The 25,369-nt window shown below is 39.2% G+C and overlaps 1 protein-coding gene across 1 annotated transcript in view; it reads left to right on the top strand.

The window, feature by feature from the left end:
- The first annotated feature begins 6,893 nt into the window (after window positions 1-6,893).
- The window catches only part of nxph4 (neurexophilin 4), a 47,064-nt gene continuing 28,588 nt past the window's right edge, over window positions 6,894-25,369 (top strand). Inside the window, exon 1 of the mRNA XM_005740033.1 lies at window positions 6,894-7,287. Within this exon, the coding sequence (XP_005740090.1) occupies window positions 7,234-7,287 (54 nt within the window). The 5' untranslated portion in view covers window positions 6,894-7,233. The remainder of the gene's footprint in view (window positions 7,288-25,369) is intronic.

Genomic DNA, 25,369 nt, shown 5'->3' with positions numbered 1-25,369 from the left:
GTTTTTTTTCATGTGCTTTGTGCAGAGGTGTTTTTTTCTGTTCTCAAACTGATCTCCCTGTTGGAGCTCAGTCTGGGGGGAGTTATTTTTTTCTCCTTATCTTTCCTCATGTTTTGCATTTTCCATTGTTATACCTCTCTGACCTGTCTTCCCCATGTGATGTTTGTGTCATGTATGTATGGTCAGAAGGGTGATATGGTGCTGGCAAAGATCGGCAGCCTTAACCCAATTTCCTTCGGGGGTCAACCTTCAGGATCAATAAAGTTTTATTGAATTGAATTGAATTGAATTGAATTGAAACTATGTGGCATTTTGGCTAAAGGGCAAAGGACCACAGTACTGTTTTGTCCTTCCATACCCCAGTAGCTCTGATGTCACATAAAAACTATTGATTGTTAAAAAAACTGATTGGTAATCCAGCTGCTCTGTGGATCTTGTGTTTTCCGTCTTTGGTTTCTTGTCTTCTTGTCTTCTTATTACCAACAAGACTCACTTACCCTGTCCTTGAAAGAACTGGGATCTTTGACCAGTCAAGCCCTTAGGTTCTCTCATGATTCTTCGAGTGAGAAAACACTCCAGTAATAATCCAGTGTCTGCTGCAAAACCTGCCTGGACTAATTTCCTTCTCCTGTCTCACAGAGTTACTCATCCAAACTGTGATTGCAGTTGCAAGTTTCTTCGTCATTCCTGGGTCTTTGCTGATTAATGAATGTAAGAAAACATGTGTTTTGTCTTGTGTTGGATTCTGCTTCAGAGTTCTAAGACTTCTTAAACTTAGACTTACCTTTAATGGTTATGCCATGACCAGACTCTTCTCCCAAACATAATGTGGCAGGTTAGAATTGCAGCATATGGCACTACGCCTCAGTAAAAAGTCCACCATCCCTACACTGACACCCTGAAACCGAAAGGACCGCAAAGAATAAAGGGTGACTGACTGACTGATTGACTGATAGACATTGCTGTGCCTAGAGTCACACTGCCACTGGGTCTAAAAATCTCGGATAAGAGTCAAACTGAGCTGTTCTCGATCCAAAAGTTCTTCACATCAGACCAACTTCACCAGAAGTTGTGCACATTGTGTCACTGTCCAAATAATTCCTGTCACATATTATGTGCTGCCCTGTTCTGACAGACAGACGTAATCAAATCCAATTATTCCACTTCTCCCTTTGCTCCCCATTAGTGCTCATCTCCCATTCTCCTCTCAATTTCCCTTCCTGCAACAAAACATTTGAATGACAATGGCATAGTCCAAACACCAGCGACAGACACAGTGCTCCTGCTCTTCTCCTATGCCTCTCTCACCCTCTCTCCTTTCCACACGTTCTCCTTTCTGAAATCGATAGAAAGGAAAACAAAATGACAGGGTTTCATATCACTGCTGTGATACCCCGAGACTACACAGGGAAATGACTATTTCCACACACAAAAGGCTCCATTACTGCCAGGTGACCTCTCGTCATTGTGTTCCTTAACCTCCGAGTTAGACACCCCAGAATCGGCACGTCGGTGAGTGTGTTGGCAGGCGTGTTTGTGTGTGTTTATGTGTGACTGAGCGATGTAATTGTGTCTGTACCAGAGCTCCTCATGCAGTGAGGAGGAATTCATCCTGTCATTCATCCTCAGGTTTTTTTTCCTCACCCTCTTTTTGCTGTCATGTTTGCAATGACTGCGTGGCCTTCTATTTTTAGTCGTAAGACTTCCAGCTTTTAAAAAAAAGGTGCCAGAGGCAGTGCTAATTATATTTTCCTTTGTCCATTGAAACATAGGTGCAATTATTTAGGAAAAAAACATCCTATTGGTAGTTAAGACCCTTTATTCTGTATATCCACAATGGACAAATTATTGAAGTGCTTCCACAACCCACTGCCTCTGTGTGCATTAACATATAAACAAGTAATCTTGGTATCTGTGAATACACACAAAGATTTAATAGATGTATTGTAACGATACTGATTAATTCTTTTGCAGCATATTTTTCTTTCTGTTCCCCACATTTATCCCCGTTTCTTCCTCTGTTACGGCTTCGCTATCTTTGTTTTTCTTCCATTGTCCTCCAAGTCTAAGTGGATTTATAATGTACATTAAGGACAGTATTAGCATCCACCCACTGTATATTATACATTCATATTCACATTATGCATGTTTAAAGTTTAAAAAATTCAAATAGTAAGTCAGAGTATGTTCAAGTAATCCCTGTGGGCCAAAAGCTCAGGCTTTCTGCTTATAACTCTTGGTCTTAACGCATGATGTAAAAGCAGCTATCCCAAATATGGTAATCTCAAGTACACAGCTCTGCCTGAGACTACAGAAATCTCACCTACCTGCTGTTCATACCTCTGCATACGAGGGGCAGCCAATCAGAAGAAAGTTGGCATTAAAACATGTTGGAAGAGAGCTCAAACCAGTCTGTTTTATACACTAAAGATTATTAGAATGATCGTAAACTGTGAATCATAAAAAGCTATATTCATTACGTGACGTAGATTTCCTGGAAATTGTAACTACCCATCGGGGTTGCAGTGGCTGAGGAGATACCACAGGAAGATTTCTGCCAGATTGGGTTCCACCTTCTAGGTTCCCACTCTAATGGAGATTGTTGATAATGGAGATGTCATGCACCAAGCTGCTGAAAGACTCAGTGTCAATAATATTACATGTGTTGTCAATTTGCTCATCAGAATTATCATGTTCTCAGTAAAAGAAATAACTGCAACACATTCATTGTTTAGAAACAGTTATTTCTCACGAAACTAGTGTCCCGTGGTGTTTGGAGCCAAAGCAAATAAGTGTAATTTCTCTGAAACAGGGGTGTCAGTAATGAGGTGAGGTATAATACATTGTAGGCAATTCAACTGAGCCTGGTATTCTGATTAGAATTGGTTTAAAGCTCCAAAGAGGATTAAAAGCACTCCATATAAACACCTCAATCAGGCCAAAATCGACCAAGCAGATTCAGAGAGGTGAAATAAACATTTTCATAAACAATTTTCCAAAAATGGCAACTTCAAAGTTGAACCGGTGCTTTGCAAAGAGCAAACTCTTAAAGACTGGAGAACAACACATGATGGTAGCTACTGTGCTGAAGAGGCGATAGATAACCATAATCAGGTAGCTGATAGCTGTTAAAGACAAATGAATGACATTTTCATCACTATTTTGCATGTCACACTGTTACGATTAAATGTGCCGGATCACCTGTTTAAATGTAAACAGAATCTTCAATCAGAGGATTATAAATCAGAAGGAAAAATGATGTATGTGTGTTCACACTGTGTGTGTACTAGTACACTGTCTCTTTTCATGACAAAGGAAATCCCATCCAGCCATTGATTCATCATCCATCATCCATCCATTTTCTTGTGCTCATTAAATGCTAAAAAAAAAGTCTAATAAGAGCAAATAAGTAACATGCAATACATTAATCCAGTGTACACTTTAACACATGAACTTACCCATTCTACAACAAGATTCCCTCTAATATAAATCCAGCTTTTTTTTCTTAGCTTCTTCCCTTCCTCTTCCTTGAGATATTGCATCCTTCCTTCCCACCCTCTGCTCCTCCTCCTCCCTGTTGTCCATCTTTCCCTCTGTCCCTTTCCCCCACCACTGCCTATTCTTCTTGGCCTTCCACTTCTGCTTTTCCTTGGCTTCTAATCCTGCTTCCACTACCTGCTTTCTCCTCCTCCGTCATACTCGCACCATTGTCCTCCTCTCTTATCCCTCTTTACCACCTTCTCTCATCCTCCACCTGGCTTAAGCTCAATCCATCAAAGAGCTTTAACGATAAAACGTGACCATTTTCCTACTCTTAAGTCTTCACTGTAATCTGTTTTCTTTAATGATACGTGTTTGTTAATTTGTTTGCGAACGTGGCGATGATAAACACGAGCAGCCTTTAAGTGTGCAGTTTTAGAAATGATGAAACTTTCTCCTGACATCTTGGGAGGCAAAAGAGGAATAATGATGCGGGGATGATATTTGTGAAAGTAGATGCACTCGGCTCTTGCTCAGAGCATGTTCATTCATTTACTATAACCATGCAGCGACTGAGTGACTCGGAATAGTAGTGTCGCTGCTAAGTGGAACAGAGAAGGGGAGCAGCTGGGCGAAATTCACCTGCCACTTCCAATGTGGATCAGAAATTGCACTCACACCAGCAAGTTCTTCTCCAGCAGTGGGAAGAAAAAAATTAAGGGAAACAGAAGGACAGAGCATGCTGTAGCCATACAAATCACAGACAGTAGATTGAATGGGGGCAGTGATGGAAATGGGAAATGGTCACATTCTTTGAGACCCGCTGTGTTTGATAGACAGCGTTTCATGGTCTGCTGAAGATGAGGCAATGGGTGTAACACACTGATTTACAGCAGCCGTAACACTGACAGAAGCCATAAGAGAAACTTAGTCTGCTGGAAGTAGTTTATTCTTTAAAATCGATGAAACACGAAGTAGAAGTGCAGTTTCATTATGTCCCAAAATGTTTAGCCAAACATCATGCAATATTTATTTGTATATTTTGAGAGAAATAAATGTTTTTACAATATATTTTATGAAAAAGTTAGTCAGGTTGGATGATCGGTGCCCAGCGTCCATAACTTTGACACTGACTTTGACTTTGTGCTTGCGTCCTCAGTGCCTGTGTGCACTTGGGTGCATGCAACAAAAACTTTGGTTTGAAGAAAGAATTTTCTATTCAGTTTGATACTACTAGAGAAAACACACAGCAAGTGGTTGGATTTCCCAAAATGTACTGAAATTCTGAGTTTCCTAAATTCCAAAAACAAGCTGGATTTAGCTTCAGTTCCGCAGCAGATATTGTTTAAAGTAACAGTTGGCAGCAAAAACATGGAGATAAATCCACAATAAACATTTTATTGTAAAAATTACATTTCCAAACTGATATTGTTTTAAAATACTCTCAATTTACTGTGTTATGATATATTTAGCTGTAGATCACTGTAATTTTAAAGTGTCACTTCCCCTGGCATTATTACCTGTTGGTAACCCACAGATGACTGAACAAGATTTTTTAATAATAGAATATTTGGTCTTGATTTTTGTTCTAGTTTCCAGGATTGTACTGTTGAAATGATTAGCAGTCATTATAATCGTTGTGCCACTGCATTTCCTCATCACTGTTTGTGTCTTCTCAGCTGATTTCAGTGTTTGCCCCCAGTGTGCAGTGACGCTTTCCTTCGCAGGGAGGCAGTGCTGTGTTATTCACACATTGATGGGAGCTACAATCAGGCTGAAAAGAGCCTGCATCCCAAAGACTGACAACAGATTGCTAATGTACAATATATAAACTCACAGATAATCACAAAGCTCCAAATTTTACAGAGCACCTCCTCTCCATCTGTGACCGACCAGCCCTACTTTGCAACCTCTGAGCCCATCAACATGGCTGCTGAAGCGGTCCCAGTAGCTGGCCTTGTCAGCACAAGACTAGAAGTATAATGGCATGCTACAGGTGAAATATGCTGTATCTGAAGAAGAAAGTACTTGATCTGCAGACTTATATCCCCGGCTGTTGTTTCTCTTCATGTGCAGAAAATAAAATCTGCAATATTGCAGATGAGGAATGTGGAGAGAAGATCAGAGAAGAACATCAGTAATTTCTTTTGGGAGACACAGGGAAAAAGAAAAGTTGGTGTACTGATAAGAACCTCATAGTATAAATGTTGTAAATATTGGGTCAAGCTACTGACAGAAAAACAGGTTGAAAAACAACAAATCAGACACAGAAAAATAGACAGCTGGTCAGTCATTCAGACAGACAGTTATACAGGAGGGACATGCTTCATCATACGCCGACAGAAAGTCAAGACAGCCATTATGCTTATACTGAAGAGCCCGTCGCTCAGTCGCTGACAGCAGTATATAATGCCACGCAGACAGAAACAATTCAGCAGGCCAACACACTGATCTCTGCACAAACTTGCAAGACAGGCAAGTAAACACTGTGCATCCCAGATCAGCTCATTTTAAAGGTGGCACAATCAGGCAAGCGACAGCTGGGACTGGCCATCAGGGAGAAATGTGGGGCCGCGCTGCCCCAATATATCCATGCAACATTAATATTTCAAAATTGTTTTTCTGGGAATTTATAGTCTGGCTAGCTTGGGTTGTTGCCCTCCATCACACACAGTCACCTAAATGTAGCAGTGGAGGTTTGAGATTTTTGTGTAAGATAATGATTGTTTAGCAGTCACAAAAAGGAGACAATGGCATACATTAGTGTTAGACAGTGTCTGTCTGTCTGTCTATCTATCTATCTATTAAAATGCAAGTTGATTCCATCCATGTTAATAAATCCTGCATTACAGCCAAACAAACTAAGAACAAACTATATGAAGATGTCATATAGGAGGAAGTATCACACAAGACTTGTGCTAAAATTCCCTACAATCTATGTGTTGATTAGTGTATAACATATCTCCTCAACTAACGTCGAAAACAAAAGCAGTCAAAGCAACGGGGGACGTTTTTTCAAACTGACTGATTTGTCCAAGTAATGAGTCAAAAATATTCAATTTGCTGTCGCATATAACAAAGAAAGGGGAAAAGCAACTTTGGAAACTTAAAAAAGAGACGTTACGCTTAAAAATCAGTCCAGCATAAATAAATATCCAACAAAAGCATCCTGTTTGACGAACAGAGCGTCAGATAGTGTCAGCAGTCACCTCTCGGTGTAAACACTGACTGGACAACATCATCTACATGCAGTTGTGGTCAGTGCGGTTTCCAATAAAGGAGAAGCAGCTGTGCGCCGTGACGCGCGCGCGAAAACAGGGAGAGAAAGACAGAGGGGGTGGGGGGAGGAGAAGGAGAGATAGGGCGCGCGACAGATCTCATCTCTCAAAATCAGCCAGTTAGTATCACAAAACACAAGAAGCGCAGGTGATCTTCAAACGTTCCGCTGTTTGCCTCCACCTTCCAAACTGACTTTCGCACCAAACTTCCGTCAGACGTCCAGCATGAGCGGAGGCAAACACCATGGATGTGCCACATGAGGCGGACCGGAGAAACTGAAACCACCGCTCAAAGTTTGTCTGTAGAAATCACTGTGACTCCGACTAAGCAAACAAACAACTTTATTCGTGTTTTTCTCAAAAACATCACTTGTCGCCTGCCACTTGGGATTGCTTGGATTCCGCGGTGTGTCTTTATATGTTCAGCTGGGGAGACGCGTAGCTTTTCGGCGTGGTCCGCTAAAAGGAAGGTGACATGCAGGTTCTCAGCTGGACCATAGTTCTCCTGAGCCAGTGGATCCTACGGAAGGTGAGTTAACTGTCATATCGAGAAAAGGGAATTAAATGTGTGTTGGTCCACGGAGATTTGGATGATTTCGTAGAGAATCGTCTTCCTTCTTCCTTTAGAGGTTTAGTTTCCTAGAGATCACTCACCTGAGAAAATGATGCAAGCAATAACCTTTTACTATTTCCTCGTAAGAAATCGCATTTTAACTGCGTAAATCCTCCAGTTAGTCTAACTTGGCTTAAAGTTATATCTTCAAAACACCAGTTTAACCACGAAACAGACAACAACACGCCTGTTTGGAGGCTTAATTTTGCTTTATTTGACTGCAGAAAGGGTATGGTGACTTTTGCCCGTCTCCAAAAGGCGCAGATTTCTGCTGTCTGAGCATTTCCCCTATTAAGAAGCCCCCTCCTTATCTAGTTATCTATTTGTGCTCTTAGCAACTTCCTCTAATTTTCCTTCTGAAGTTAAACGCGCCCGTGGCTTCTTTTATTATCTCGTCATCGCTATGGCAAAGAGTTTGTGCGCCTAGTTTGGCTGCTGCAGCTGCTGCTGTGTGTGGATGAATATGCGCGTGCACGCACCCGCGTGCTCAGTCGGCTGTGCACATTATATTAGAGTTTCTTCTTTTTTATTCTTTACACTGACTGTAATAATGCACAGACTTCCACACATGACAGAGTACAATACAGTACAACAGAATACAATAGAAGGCTGGCTGTCCCAGCAGATACACAGCATCTGTGCTCAGTGTGTCTTTGGCTTAGCTAAATAAAAGAGAATAAAAACATGACCTTTCACCATATTCTTCCTCTTCTCCCTTTTCCCTACCTGTGACTCCTTCATCTTCCTCTTCATCTTTGCTCAATTTAGTTTTTCTCCAGTTTGGATCTCTTTATCACTATAATATGCCGTTTAATGCGTCTGCAAATAGAGTTTTGGTTTTTGTTTTTAAATAAAAAACTGTGAAACTGTTTAATAATTCTTGAATTTTGACAAAACATTTTAATTTGCTATTTTTTTTTTTTTAAGTGAAGACTGTGAACTCTTATTAACAAGCAAATGCTGCTTGATTTAAGTGACAAAGTGTATGAAAAGATGGCAGCTGGGCTAAAAACCTTGAGTTCCAACAGATTTGCCTCGTGGCCGACAATAACCAATATTCTCTCCAAGCAAAAAAACAAAAAGTGACTTGTCTGTTTTGCAATTTTTTTTAAAGACTTCTTGCTGCTGGCAGATTGGGGTTAGGTTGTATTGTGACAGGTAATAGCCCCTGCACTTCTTTTGAAGATTGAATGCAAATCATTTCACCTGCCAAGTAGGACCGCTAAGGCTCATCGTGAGAGTGCCACTAGATTCAAGTATTAGGATTGACTTGGTGATAGATTGAATCAACCATGCTTTTCTGTAATGTGCCATTTGAAATTGTTGCGATAGAGATGAAGGAGGACAGAATCTTGTTTGTTTTCACCAACTATGCCGTGTAGATGATACAGTGATTTGGCTGGCATAATATGACAAGTTGCCTCCTTGGGAGCACTATTAGGTTGAGGGATTAAGGAGTGACGAGCTAAAGGAGGCAGTGAAGAAGTGAAGGCAGGTGAAAAATTGGGTAAACAGCGAGGAGGCATGAGGGAAAAGACAAGTCAGCAGAAGGAAAGAGAGGGCTACGCTAACCACACCTCTAACTTAATTTGACCACCTTTAATGGTCTATTAGAGTAACTTAAAGGGCTGTTTAAGTACACGTGTAAGTGCATAAGTGAGTTTGCAAGGGAAGACGGGGAGACAGAGCGAGAGAGAATCGGAATTCTCGCAGGATACCTTAAACTCATTTTATGGTTTTTGACAGCATTTAAAATGTAAAACCTATTTTGTAGATCATTTCCATAATATCTTTAAAATGAATTTGCTTTAATGTATTTGAATGGGTGGTTTTCATATTCATGCAAAAAAAGAAGAAGAGAGAAACCTAATAAAACAGTTGCACTTCCTTCATAATATGTCCTCTGCTGCGATATTATAATTTTTTCCACCTTGTGCTTTGAAATGATAGCTACAGTAACAGTACTACAAAAGAAGAAAAGACGTGTGAAAAGCTTCTTTGCTGTTTTATGCTCCCTGTAGAAACAATAGCATTAGCCAGCATCTCAGCCTGACAAAATCCTCTTATCTCCCCCCATAAAACAACTAGCTATATACCCCAGGGATATTTCAGAAACTGAGTTGCTTTAATTTCATTATATATAGTCCTACTTCCTTTGCAATCATGTCTCATGTATTCTGCATAGCTTTGCGTTTCCATAGTCTCCGTAAACGTGTGTGAGAAATGCAGCCGAGTATGTTTCCATGCCTCAAGTGCGTGCCTACATATTATTCACTTATTCGCGCCATTGTGGGGGAAAAAATCTGGGCTATCAGAAACAGCAGGATCAGATGATTTTCCATCAGGGATTAAAGCAGGTGGTTGGTGGTTTCCTTCCCACTTGCTGTCTTTTTGCCCATCCTTCTGGCTGTCTGCGGATCATGTGAACTGTCAAGCAGACAGGAGCCACCACTGGCCTGTAATCTGCACAAATTATACTCTCCATTTACAAAGCGATTAGATATGTAATCTGATAAAACATGATGACTGAAGCAATCACATTACTGCTGTATGTGTTGCCTCTGAAATTATTCCCTGAGATCAAAGAATTAACCTACAAAAATAGCACAGATTCATACTGTATTTTAATTTTTTTAATTTCAGTTCTAAGACAGTTTGCTTAAGGTCAACCAATGATCCATTTTATTTAATTTGATTTCTCCTTTTTCGACAGCACCATGCCCCATTTTTGACAAACCATTACTTGTGAAATGAGTCATCCCTTGCTTGATGCAGTGAACACCTCGGGCTTTGTATTAGCCTTAAGGAGAGGGAATTTAAATGTGCGAAGATTGATGTAAAATAAAACATTACATAGATTCTGCTTTGCATAAAACCACAATCATCATTGTTTAGTTGTTGGAGTGCACGTAAGACTGTAAATGCAAGCTTGATTGTATTTTGATCATTGAATTATTGCACTGTTTTTAAAATTTTGCAGAGGTAAAGTTGGGTACTAACAACCTTAAAATCCCACTAGTGTTATGAAAACTCTAGATGATCCACTTATAACAAATGGAGGCAAGCAGCAGGCAGAAAATCACTATAATGGTGCCAAAATTAAATTATAAACAAAGTGTACAACCCTCTGTTTGGCAGACAGCTCAGATACATGTGGAGTTGCAAGAAAGGAAGCATTATGTGTGAAATTATTGATAAGGCAATGGTATTATTTTTAAGATGCACGGAAAGAGAAAGCCAGAACATGCTGCAGATTCTGGAAAGAGCTGCTGCTCTTCTCACGGCTGAACAGGCCTTTGCGGGTGTTTGCTTCTTTCCCTGTCAGAGCTTTCAGTTTCTGTTTGACATGCAGATAGAAAAGATGACCCTGGGTCAGGCTTTCAGTTACCTTTCATGCACTGTGAATTTATTTTTCCAAAGTTTTTTTTTATGTAGTTTAATCCAATTTTCTTTATATAATGCAAAAATTATAACAACAGCTACCTCGACGTGCTTGCAACCTTTGAAGCCAAAGCACAACACAATCTTTAATATAATATTCAACTCTCAGTGCTGATAATTATTAGTTATAGGGAAATGGATGCAAACTGCATTTCGTTGCCTTGTACCTGTGACATGTGCAATGACAATAAAGTTGAATTCTATTCTATTCTATTCTATATGTTCAGTTGCTTAAGTAAGAGTTGTGATACTGACAACAGTCATGCATGCATGTAATGAGCTTCAAATAAAGTATTCACTAAAAGTGCTCATAAAAACGAAAAAGGATCCCAATCTTTTTTATATTATTCTACTAGATTATTGTTGCGCATGCATTAGTATTTAAGCAGGATTTTACTTTTGGCCAAACCAGTTTAATCTATACAATCAGTTAGTTTAATCAGTATCAGTTAATCCTATCTTTATTAACTGATCAGTTGTAGCCTCCAACTTTAAAGTAACTACAGCTGTAAGTTATTTATAATCAAGCAAGTTGCAAAAAATGGAAATACTACAGTACAAGTGAATCACAGAACAGCCCTGAAGTGAAAATACTCAGTTATATATCACTATCACAAGGGTTTATTTTCATGTAATTCTGATTTTACTTCACAATTTCCATTTTTGTGTTGCTTCATGTAATGGTAGTGTCATCACAGCTGGTGAATTTGCATTCAAACTTTGAAGACTTAATTAATTTTGCTGGTTCTATATTTTCTGCCAGTTTTAATTCTGAGGATAAAAGTATGGTCATGCTGCTAGTAGTTGATGCTATTTCTAAACGCTCTAAGTTACCCAAGAATAAAAACACCAGGGGAACTGATCCAGGTGAATTTCCTTAAATTCATATATACAACAAAAGCACGGGTCTTAAAAAGCACAGGTTTTGTGTAAGTGTGAAAAAATCTAGTATGGAAGCTGTTGTTGATGTATATTGGGCTGTAAATGGCACGTCAGCTCATTTCCTTACTTCATTCTGCCAGTCTGAAGCAGAACATGCAAACAGACTTTTTCAGTTGAAGAGAAATATCAGGGAAGCAAAATTCAGGGTTCCCTTAAAGTTCTAAAAACTATTTTTAAATAAATTTTAAATATGAATATTTTGCATGTGTCAGTCCTCTTTTACATGTACTGTTTTACACCTACTTAAAACCAAACTATATTTGTGTTACTTTGTGAATTAAACACATTTTCAAAATTCACAAAGTTTTTTTGAATAGTTATTAAACTCTCACTCTGATTGACACCATCATAGTACAATCTGTTCAACGATCAGTAACAAGGTAAAAAGGTTTAGTCATTAAGAGTGAAAAACTGTGAATACGTTGGAGTGCTATTTGAATGAAACGTGAAACAATTTTCCTTTTTGTTTAGTTGTTGTTCATTTTTTCTATTGTAGGTGAAACATTCAAAAAAAATTTGCCTCATCATTATCAGTAAAATGATCAGTACCATGCAGTCGTGTATCACTTTACTGCATTGATGGTGCTAATTCTGCTAGCACTGTTAGCTTTTCTCTGCAGAAAAGAGAGAGGAAGAAAATAATATAGCATGTAGGTATTGGTAATTAAATACAAATAAAGCTAAACTTTAATTATTAATGAAGTGGAACACATTTTCAGTCATATTTTAACAAATTGATAAGTTAATAAATAAAAAAACAATTAAAAACACATAAAATGAGCTGAAAAATGTACATTTTATATGCTGCATCTTGAACCAAATGTTGGCGTATTAGGCTGACCGGTTTCCTTAAAGCTAAAAATACCAGCAAAGTGAAAATCCAGAACCCATCACCTGAAATATTTGAACGTTTATAAGATTAATTCGTGCTGATGCAGTGACGTTAGTTGGGCTGTTTGTGTGTTCTTGTATCAAATTGAGGGCTTGTGCAACAACTGCACGTGTAAACTCGCTAAAATCATCGGTTCACCCTTTTAACAGTACCATCCCCTGTAAAGGATCAGATGAAATTTAACTTAACTCTTAGTGTTTATTCCATGTCTGCTGTTTTCTATAAATATTCCAGAAAAACAAAATTGTAATTAAATTAACTAGGACAAGCTACTTATAGTTAGAAACAAAAGCAGTTTTGCATGAAATAAGCCGGTTTCTCTGTTGAATTTTGCAAACTAGCCCGCAGCTGTCAGAGGAGTCTTGCTTTGGTTTAGACTGACTGGGCTGTGAGTGCCAGATGGTGGGCTTTCACATTACTGCAAATAACACTGGCAATCGGTTGAAGCTTTTATGTTGGAAAGAAACACATGGAAATCAGAGCGGCAGAAGCAGACAACTTGAATAAATTCCCCTTTTCGTGTCTCGTCTGGTCTCTATTGGTGCTTCAGGAAGCTCAAGTTAATAGAAAATGGTAAACACAATGTCTTTTGTTTGGTAACAGTTTAAAGCATCATGGGAGATATGGCAAAATGTGTTTTCATTGGTTTAATGTTTGGTGATTCATCTTTACTGGCTCAATGAAACATATCTTACTGTGTTCCTGTGTCAATCTGAATTCAGCAAATGAGAGTTTAATAACTGAAAAAGGCTTTAGTGCTGCTGATTGCATGTACAGTTTTCTCTTTCATAAAACACTAATGGGGAGTTTGGGGAGTTTATTCACTAATGATTCACATCATTCTTTTGTATATAACATCATAATCTGCAAATTAACACAGTTGTTAAAAATACTGTCCTTAAATTATAGAAACTGTGTTGTAGGGTGTATTTATGTAAAACACACACACACACACACACACACACACACACACACACACACACACACACACACACACACACACACACACACACAAGACCATTCAGTTACTTGTAAAAAAAACATGAAGTTAAAATAGGTTGAAAAATGAAAATTAATAAAATGTTATTTATATTGCATATTTAAGGAAAAAAAATAGCAAAAATACTTTAAAACAAAGCTTAATAAGATGAGTTTTAGTTGATTTTTAAATAGGCTGTCATTTTAAAATAAAATGATATAGAGATGATTATTGCCACCTCATAAATTTAATAGACACAGCAGGACACAAGCGGTTTTAATGTGTCAAATTACAAGTTCAGTGCAGTACATATACTTTACATATAGGTTAGACTGGCGCATCCATTGATTCAGAGTGGTATGTGTACTTGCATTCTAACTATATCCAAAATGAAGGTTGACATATAACATGGATTAGAGTAGCAAAGGCATTCCTTTATTCATTCAGACCCTGGTGAGACAAACACACAGCAAGCCAGTAAGTGTTCCAACCAACATGTCACAGTGTAAGCTTTAAAATTAGCACAAAACATCCCTGACCTGTTGCTGGAAAAGTGAGTTCTTGAGCTTCAGTGAAAACGCGGCCAAACAGAGAGAGGCAGAACACTGGGCTGCACATCAGACCATGCGACCCAGGTTTCACTGCCAGGATAATCTGGAAAAGAAGGCCTGTGGACAGCTGCTGCCTTAGCCTCAAGAGGGTCTCACGTCTGCCGGCCCAAGCTACCGTCCAGCCTCCGATGCTGATCTTTGTGTAACTGCCAGCTTGAGTGGTGGAGGATGTGGCGATAATGGAGATAGCTAGAGGTTTTTGGTATGAAACTGTGTTTCTTGTTCTAATTTCTGTCATTATCATTTTTGTTTTCTCACAGCCTTTTATAGTGGCTCAAAGTTTGTTTGGTCTGTATCTCTCGAGTGAAGGTGAGAAGGATGAGGGCAGAGCGGGCAAAGCACATATGGAGGTCCGGGTCAAGATAACCACACCTGAACTGTCTTGAACTGATCTCTAGGCACACTGCAGAACACACACTCACACAGCATTTTAATGCATCCCCGCCTATCTCAATGGAAGGTCTACCATTATTACAATAGTACTGTGTATGACTCACCAAGTCATATAGAGCAACAGTGGAAAATTGCTCCTCCAGAGGAGTTGGTTGGTAGCTTAGAAAAAAGGGGGTGGGGGTTCTGAGGAGCTGGTAAGATCAATTTGAAAATATGCCTCGTAATCTGTTGGCTGTAAATATGTGCGACACAGACGTGCATGCAAAGAATGGACCTGCGATAAAATGAATTATCCCCAAACACTCGCATTTACAGCTGAGAGATGAAATTAAGGAATGCAGGGAATAAGGCTTCGTGATTGTTCCGTGTTGTCATCACCAACGTGGGCTTACACAAAGCTTATTTATCACACAGCAATTACCACTGAGGTGTTACAGCTATGATGGCAGGGAGGAGAAAATGAACACTTAGCTGACGCCGATAAAGGGACACTACAGCTGGGTGTGTCGTGACCCTGTAACGCATCTGCCAAGAGGGCAGACATCCATCACTGCGCGGTGTCCTGACCAGAGGAGAAGGGCAGCTGGAACTCCATCACTTTATCCATCACCTCCTTTTTTTCTAATGGCAACTTTAATTCAGAGTGAGACCCAAACGTTTGAGTGCATTCTTTTAAATATTCAGGTTGATTTATTTAGGAGTTGCTTTTTTTCTGGTGCACTTTAAACATGCTGTCTGGTCAGGTATATATTCTAATTATTTCGCAGTTTAAAACATCTCCCAGCTTTATGACGGGTTATAAAGACAAAGTCTTTGTTTGTCTTGCTTGTTTTTAGCCATGCTAGCAGTCAATCCACCACTTTGCTGCAAACTAAAATATCTCAGCAACTATTAGATGGATTGCTATGACATTTCGTACAGACATTTGTGGTCCCGATAGGATGTATCTTAAAGACTTTGTTGATCCCCTGACCTTTCTTTAAGCACTGTCATGAGGCTGACATTTTCCTTTTTAATGCAATATCTCATCTATAGGATGGATTACCATGAAAGACACACACTAATATCATTATAAAGATGAAATATTATCACTTTGGTGACTATATAACGTCCTTTAAAGCTCCACATCAGGTCAATAAGTTATTTTGATCAACGCTTTGAATTATGACCAGGTGAAACTAGTCCCAACTGTGTCTTGTATTTATAGTGAGAAAAGGCATGTTGCTAATATTCTAACATGGAAATAGTCAATATTTTAGCTTTGAAGCATCATAATCTTATTGTTGTATTTTATAAGTTAAACCCATAGATACAAAAGATGGATTTAAATCGGAAACGTTCTTTTTAATGGTCAGCAGGGGGCGACTCTACTGGTTGCAAAAAGATGCTTGGTTGTAAAGAAAGCTACAGGAAAACGACCCTTAGTTCTTTCAGTCAATGACCTCACTAAACGCTTTGCTGATGAGTTTATCAGTGATTGATGCATATTTTTGTTTGTTTGCTGTAATGTATTCTGCTGTTGTTTTTCCTGAATCTCCGCTGGGGTTTAGTTGTTGTTGCCCTCTTTTGCGTGACTTAATAAAATAAAGCAGCAGAGGGAGATTCTAGGTGAAGTGGTCAGCCCTACTTTGGATTGGTCTACTCGCGTTGCTCCACTTTGAGAGGTCCCCAGTCATCTTTGTGATGTGAGCAGCGTGTTAATCTCTCTCTCCCTCGCTCTCTTTTTCCTGGCTGCAAGGAGCAGAGTCGAGCTTTGGAAATAGATCACATCAGAAGGGACGCTTGGCTCCTGATGATGGGCACTGTGTTTGTTTCATACATGCATGATGAGTAGCTCAGCTCTCGGCGGGGGCCACCAGTTATGGCATAACGCTCAGCTCCCCCTGGGAGAAAACACATGCTGTGCTTCATACTTTTGCTATTTGATACAGCAGTGTGTGTTCACGTGTGTTTACTGGTGCGAGAAACAACCATGTGAACTGAACCCGAGCTCACACGGAGCAGTGAGACAACACGCAGAATCTTAAGACGATGACAGATTGTGCAAGTGTGTGTGTGTGTCAATGTGTGGCGGTTTGCTTGCACAATTTCCAACTACCTTTATTAATACACTAAACAAGCACTTTAGTGGGAACACCTGTGCTGCATTATGCAATGACAGTTTACAATCAGGTCTTATACATTTTCAGAAACGTGATAATTCTAGGTTGTGCTTATTATTAAGGTCATAAAGGGTGGACGTGGTAATAAACTGCTCTGTATTTCATTGAAAAGTATTGCGTATAGTTTGCTCCTCTTGCAATCTCTTGTGAAGTGAACAAAATATCTATATAATGCAGCTGAGTGCTCGCAAAGTGTGCACCTTATTTTCCCCCCTTTTTTTATACATGTGCAAAATATTTGTTTATGAATATCACGCACCTGTAGCAGTTAGGTGGTATGATTGAGCCCTGGGTATTCACAGCATCTTATGATTAATAGTAACACACCTGGGGGAGATATATAGAATAGGATTTTGTAATGAAATATTAAAGCGTAATCCAAGCAACACCAAATATCATAACTCATGGTGCAGATGGCAAAGAATGCTCAGGGTCAGCTCAGTGTGAGGACCCTGCCTCACATGAGACCGTGGAGGAGGGATTAGTTTTTTATCATTTTTTAATATCGCAAGCACAGCTTGTAATGCATTAATTCAGACAAGCATTGAATTTATTGGAGAAGGGAGGGAGGATGAGATGGGGGAAAAAGACATAGGTAACCCAGCTGGATTGGTGACTCTTTTGGTAAGCCTCAGTATGCATCGAGACTCACAGTATCTTAATAAATAAAAGATCACGCAGTGGACATATGAAGGGTTTCATGTTGTGTTTTTTAAGCAGATGTGTAATAATATAGTCTTGTCATCTTGCATTCTTTTTTAGTCTGTGCAGGATTTCAGAAGCTACACAGGATGTATTATTCGATACACTTTCACGTTTTTGTTTGTTTTTTGTTCTTTGGGGTTTTTATTTTTATTTGTTTCCCACACATTGTTCTCCCATGTCAAAACTTTCTTTATATATTGTTCCCTGGACTCAAGCTTAATGGAGAGTGGTCAGGAGATTTCAGTGGAGAAGCGAGCACTCCGCAAAGACCATTTGGTCACAGATCCCTCGCGCCTCTCACAGTCCATTTCCCTGTCTTTCGCTCTGGCTGTCTTTCATCTTACACCTCTCTCACCTGCACCTGTCAATTGAGCTTCTATCTTCCACTTCATTGTGCCATTTCTCCTCTTGCAAGCTCTTTCCACTTCCTTGTCTTCCCTGCTCCAACACCTTGATACTGGTCATGCCCGGCCTGCGACTAATTTTCCCAGTGTGTCTGATTAAAACGTAGCCATGGAAGAAATAAAATATGTCGAGAGAATTTCATAGTTTTGGCTTCCAGGTTCTCGTGTTCTGATATTTTGTGCTAGGAAGACAAAATTTGGGCTTTACTTTTTCCTTTTTCCTCTCCTGGTGGTTTTTGGCTTCAGTCACCACTTTTTTCTCTGTGTGTTTCTGGATCGAGACGTGGCAGTTCTTGCTGCTGAATTATATAAAATCTCTGCTTGGTTTTTAGTTAATTAGCCCGAGCAACGAAGAAGCAGGGGGCACGGGGAGATTGATGGCAAGAGGAAAGAAATGGTCTGTGTGGAGGCGGCGAGGGTAGACTTTCCCTCCTTTAACTTAGTCCAAGTTGGCCCAAAGGAGGCTGCTGTGGAGGGAGTCTAGGTCAGGGGTAAAGAAGGAGAGGAGTGAAGAGCAAACTGAACTTGAGGCTGTGTGGGCAGAAGGAAACATCAGAAAAACATCTCACATCTTAACTGCCCTCACAAAATTGTAATATACTCCTTATGCAGAGCTTAACTGTCAGCATGTGTTGGAGGACCTTGACATGCATTTTACCACTCTGTGCTTTTAATGCTATTATAGGTTCTGAACGAGAGAACGATGCATAATGTAGCTCTGAGTGAGGAAGTAACCTCGTAGAACCAGTCAGCACATATTGTTCTCATAAAGCTTGTGGTATGTTTGTTTTCGCTATTAGCTGGGGTGCAACATTTTCTTGGTAAGAATAAAATCCACTTTTAAAAATGCCTGAGAGGAGAAATGCCTGACACAGTAGGCTGCGATTATTTCTTCATTAATCTGAAGTTAATTGCAGACATCTTGAATTTGTGTATCTGGAATGATCGCTAGATTTTTTTTTCCAGGAAAAATTGCATGGGCATCAGATTTATAGTGCGTGCCTTTTGACTTCTTTAGCGGTTCCTACACATTTTCATCCCGGGCTGTAATATATTGCTGTCCTGTCCCCTCTGTTATGTGCAAAATGTCCTTTGGCATTGATGCTTAGACACACAGCCCACTGCAATATTAGTGGCCAGAGATAATGGTACTATTTTAGAGACCTGCAAAGTTCACCTTTGGATGTTGGAGGGAAGGTACTGGCATAAGTAGGAGGTTTGTCAACCAGCAAACAGATGTTTTTTATCATGTTTTAATGTGTTTTTTTTTTTATTTATATGTAATTTTTTTTTTTTATTTTACCTTCTAATGTCACTCCATTTTTTTTCCTTTGTGCTTTGGCTTCCATTTGCCGGTTAGTTTTAGGCACTAAGAACTAATTGGTTGGGTTTGAGAAAAAATCTGGACCTCTTATGAATAAATGAACCACGCCGGCAGCTTTGACAAAACTGCTTTACTTTACAGAATAACAATGGACTGGTATTTCTAAAGCAGGGGTATTCAATCTAATTTAAGGAGATCAAGTCAGAGAAAATTTTCTCAAACAAATGTCTGGAATATCATTCATGCACACATACATGTCCTTTTATATTTATGTATATTTATATTTATACCTTTATCTCTATATTGATTTATCTTAATATTTATCTATCAATATCTCTTTTTCTACACTCATTTTATATGAGTGTTTGATGTTTGTTGTATATTTGCTGCTATGACAACTCAGTTTCTCTCTGGGATTAATAAAGTTTCTCCGATTCCTATTCAGTGGCTCTTCTGTGTACATACATTACAATGACAACAATAAAGACAAAGGAAAACACTGCACCAATTAAAATAACTCTACTGTAAATATGAAAAAAATAGAAATGTTCAGTCAAAATCCAATAACAGTTCTGTGTTTGTAAACGTGGGCCTCTGGGTACAGCTCTAAGTTCTAAGGTAATAAGAGATGTTATTTAAATTTTGCTGAGTCGTAAATGTTTTAGCAGATTATCTTTCCTGTAAATCCTTTAAATCTTTGTGATGTTTAAAGGCTTATATAGGAAACTGTCCAGTTGTATTACACCAGACTACGCTGGTTGATAAGCACTTAAAATATCCATCCTTTACACTGTAATATTAAAAGCAACCTTTTGTGGTTATGCTCAGTATATTTAAACAAACATGGATAAAGCTCCTAATGGGAATAAATGTTCCAGGACAGTTATCAACTTGCAGGGAGACTGGTTTTTCATCATAATCAATTAGTTCCTACACAATCACAATTGTTCTCCATCAGTAATCAAGTGTCTGAGCATATAAACTTACCAAACCTAACACATAAGTGATATATTAAGAATAACAGCAATGCTATTGTTGTCCACATTAGCTGTGCAACTTGCTAATGTGCTTTCCTGTTGTCATAAGAATGTTGCTATAAAAAAATGAACACACTTTATTTATGTTTAGCAGAGCTTTGACACTTTTGCTCACTTGTGCAGCCAGTAAGAGATAATTTGGTGCACTTGACTCATCAATGAGACATTGTGAAGTTAACCGAAGCAGCTCTAGGAAGTAGATATAAATACACATGCTTTGTTTTAGGCCAGCTTGGCAGGACTTATGCTAAATGTTTTACACGGTGACGTAGATAAGCAATGAGAGGAATCTCTGGCCTGCCAAAAAGTTTACTGTAGGTGTTTTCTGTGGGAGAGAATAACTGCATGGACTTTGTGCTTTGTAACACTGCAGACATTTGACATGCTGAAACAGCTTGATATGTCTGCTTTAACACTAGAACCAATTAGGTGACAACAAACACATCGACACTTTAGATTTAGATTCAGTAGAGGGAACCTCAGATTCTGGCATTAATGGAAGCAAGTGGGACTGCAGCACCCATCACTCACAGCTGGAGCAAAACCACTCATAGAGAAAATCTCGTTTCTTCTGTTTCCTGATCAAAAAGGTGCAGATGGAACCAGTTTCCTAAAGCCTCAGTTCACTCTGCTCAGCAGATGTCACCCTCCCCTCGGCAAACACTTGGACAAACCCCAACCTGCTTGTAGCGACATGACCAGTCAGTGACAGTGACATAATATGGCACCTAGAGAACCAGACAGACAGAGAATGAGTTCTAGGAAGTGATAGAGAGACAAATGAAGAAACAGAATCATATGTCCCACCAGCGAGAGGCTGGGCATCTCTCTGCAGAGAGCTGTGCTTCAATAAGTTCAGCTGAGGAGAGCATGAACAATACGATGCAGCAACAACAAGGAGAACAACAGCAGGATGCTATCCCTGAAGGACCGAGCAGGAGATTGCTGACCATACTCTTCTTTCTCTGCCTCTGACTTTGGGAAAATAAGTTGCAAACAGCATAACCTTAAACTCCCAGTGCATGTCTGCTGTAGGGAAATATGTTGCATCATAGAATGCATGAAGTGCAACTGACTAGAGTTTAGGGATGAAAACACAGTCATGGGTGAGCTGAGCTAATATGCAAGTTCTTTGATGCAGCTGGTCCATCCTGTTTTCAGTGCAGGACTTTAGACTTTGGAATTCATATTTGCGTGGGTTCTCTCCGGGTACTCCGGCTTCCTCCCACTGTCCAAAGACATGCACTTAGTGGGGATAGGTTAATTGGTTAATTCAAATTGCCCATAGGTGTGAATGTGCGAGTGAATGTGAGTGCGAATGGTTGTCTGTCTCTGTGTGTTGGCTCTGCGACAGACTGGCGACCTGTCCAGGGTGTACTCCGCCTCTCGCCCTATGACAGCTGGGATAGACTCCAGCGCCCCCCGCGACCCTTAAAAGGATAAGCGGACGCGAATGGATGGATGAATTCATATTTATTTATTATTCATATTTATTAACTAAATAGCTGCCGACCTCCATCAGGTAGTCTACATAACAAATTATAAGACGACTGCATTTGCACAAAAAAAAATTTCTCACATGAAATAGCAACCATTTTTAAAAATAAGAAGATATAAATAGCTTTGAAAGCTTTGCTTAAACACCTCTGTTCAGCTCATTCATCACTGTTCATGAACAAGTTTTTTTTCTGGCCAATATAAACTCCTCGTGCCTTAAAATGGATTGGATGGCACTGCACACCTTTACCTTAAGCATGCACAGGTCTATGAACATTCATATTGTTCCCCACCCTTGTTTTCACCAACCATTCCACTGTAAAACACCCAGAAAGTGATACTGAAGAAGCATGCCAGTGTGTCAGACTGGAAATGTATTTAATGTAACCCTCTTTAACATGGTGAACACAGTAAAGTCACGTCCAGCTTGATAACACAAGTCTTCTGCTTGATTACATTTTCAAACAGCGAATGTTATTTTACTAGTCTTTAATCAACACTTCTGATCGACAGCTACACCCCACACGTTTTCAAGTTGTCTCTTTAGGTGTGTAATTAGCAAGATTTTTGAGATTTGAGTGGGTGAGATTGTGTGAGATTTGCTACTGTCGCCCTTGAGATCGGCGGTCCACACCAAAAGCGGTGTCACAGCTAGGGATTTTTCTGGCTACTGGCTGTTTAAACGAGAGAGACAAAATTAGGCTAGGCCTCGTCTTAGAGACAGAAACACCTCAGAAAACATTTAACACTGAGCACACTTCAAATGGACAATGTTCAACACTGGTCAGACAAATATTTTGTGTGTATTTTAGGAGCTATATGAAATTGGTAATCATGCTACACGTTAATCAAGTGTTGCTGAAACATGCACAAACTTGCGCCATGTGTAACATTGCAAACACACGATGTCTGATTAGTTTGGCTAACGACAGCAACAGCATGGCCTTGGTTTCTGAGGGTGTTTTCACACCTGTAGGTTGTTTTCTTTGGTCCAAATCAGTTTATGTGTTTGTAAACTTGTAGCTTTTCCTTGTGGTTTGGTTGTGAAGTGAAATCCAAGCGAACCAAACTGCGTCACTGCAGGAACGACAAAAGTAAATACACGAAGAAGCTGCTGTGTTCGAAGACTGTTCGAGAATCTACAGTCATATCACAGCTAGTTGTTAGCACATACAGACATCTATAGTGCCTTGCCACATTGACAATACGAAGCTTACACGGCTATGTGACATTTTTAGCTCAAACTTACATTGTTCGCCTGATTTGGTTCAGATTGAGGTCAATCATAGACCAGCGTAAGTCTAAGGTTGTTACACTATTAGAATTTCAAACTCAGTACCTATACTTGATACCATTTTCAATACCATTAAAAGACAATGGCAATACAAACAATAACATTAAGAGCAAAACTCCTTTTAACTTGTCTGAAGCAGGGCAATATTATAGATTAAGATAACTAAATAATTGAATTTTTCCCAGAGATAGTGTTAAAATGCAATATTTGTAGGTTGACTGAGGGAGTGTTTTATACTACAGTTCATTGCTGATCAAACAGAGTTGGCAAGCTAAACGGCAACTGTTTTGTTTAATTGTTGGCAGAGTTTTCTCAACCTTAATCTGGAACGTAACACTTGTTAGAAACAAATGACTGGGCTCTTTAGTCAAACTAATGCTGTCTATTAACATTAAAGATGGGCAGGATGGATAATGTTTGCTATCTAGCTCTTGCATTAACAATATTGTTTTACTATTGGTCATTCGTGCTAGCTGCTACCTAAACAATAACTTAACAGATAGTGGATGTTGCTGGCATTAATGTGGTAGATGGGTTAATATTCATATTAACTCTTTAATGCATAAACCAACCTCTCAAAATTCCTCATGAAATGTTGTTCGGGGTTCTGAATCTGCTCCCATTCATTTGTTATCCCGCTAGTGAGGGTTGTGTGAAGTTGTGCATCAGCTGGAGGAGGCATGTATTGTTGGCATCGATACTGTTACAATTTTTTAGTATCCATTAGTGTATATTTTAAAAAAAAATTGAAACCTTATTTAGGTCAGAGCAGCGCTGCATAAACATGCGGTCTCATGTATCCCTGCTGTCCTTTACCACTTCTCTTACCTCTTCCTCTCAGCTTCAGTGTCATCCCAACTCTACTCGTTTTGTAGGTATTCATTTCCTTTACATTTTTTTCTCTGTCACTCTGTGCTAGGATGTTTTTGCACACTAGAGATAAGGAGGCCAGGGTGAACTCATGTCTTGCTACATCAGACACCAAAGTACTGTGAGGCCAGCAGTGTGCCCTGATGGCCTGCTGAACCACATAAATCACAAGCATGCACACACACAAGGACAGAAAGAAATTGATTAAAAAGATATCTGTGAGAGATTGACTGCCCTGTTGCCTTGTAAAGCAAAGTGTACATTAAAAAAAAGAAAGGGAAAAAAAACATAGTATTTCATATACGTACCTGTGCAGTAGTCTGGTATCAAAAAGTGCTGTGTGAGACCTTGAATGAGTAAAACCCTGACTTCTGGAGCACCACAATTTACGACGGGGTTTAGTAGATGAACATCATTCTTATGATGAGGACTTAACCTTAAAGTAACATCAAAAATGACACATCCACAAATTTTGCTCTGGTGTAATTGTGCACCTCAAGGTTTATAACATCTAACAAAATCTCATCAGGCAAAGCAATTTCTGTTGAACTAGATGGACATTATTTGAAGATAGCAACATCCACTAAATAGAGATTAAAATGAGATTTACAAATGAATGCTGCTGATGAATGTTTTTGTGTAATTTCCTCGGATGTTTAATCCATGAGGTCAGTGCTTCTCGCTAGCCCCTGCTGCACCACCATTTCAATTGTTTAAATCACATTCCTCCCCCATCTTTTTTCCATTTTTATACCAGATGCACTCCCAGGTCTAGTTATGATCTTTCACAGGGTGCAGCATTAAAATTTTATGCGTTCTTAAATAATCCGTGTGTTGTAGACCATGTTAACATTTTTCCGCAGCACCTAACTAAACACCTCTGCTGCCTTTACGCCGATTGCATGCACAGTGATTTCTATTTTTGCAAGAATTGATTTTCATCTGTGATAACAAATGTTCTTTGTTGAGATATCTACCCACCCTCCTATTTTCATTTAGAACGTCTGATGTAGCAAAGATTAGATTCTGTTGCCAAACGGTTTAGTTAATGATTTCATTCTTGTTTCTTTATTGAGATATCAGACCCCACTGTCTCCTTTCCATTCACATTTCCCGTGTTGCAGAGATTACATTCTGTTGCCAAATAATTTCATACTTGTTTTATAGATCAGATTGAATGTCATGTCAGATAAAGAGATGTCAATTCTTAAAGTCTTAGTATTGTATGTCCAACCAACATTGAATGTGTGCTGTGCTATTTATTCATATTTATATTTTCTTCCTTCTTTTACCACAAGCTAGGAAATTATTTGTCGTTCAGCTGATCAAATGAAGAGTTCCACTACTTTGGAGAAATCCATCTGATTAGAGTTAAAATAAGATGTGTTGATGCGTGGAAACATAAAAAACATAGAAATGGGTGAACCCCCGTTCATAATGTAATTTG

Source organism: Pundamilia nyererei, unplaced genomic scaffold, assembly GCF_000239375.1.
Source record: "Pundamilia nyererei isolate P.nyererei 1_Seehausen unplaced genomic scaffold, PunNye1.0 scaffold00096, whole genome shotgun sequence".
NCBI lineage: Eukaryota > Metazoa > Chordata > Actinopteri > Cichliformes > Cichlidae > Pundamilia > Pundamilia nyererei.
The sequence above is the reverse complement of the archived record's forward strand: the minus strand, read 5'-3'. Positions and strand labels throughout refer to the sequence as shown.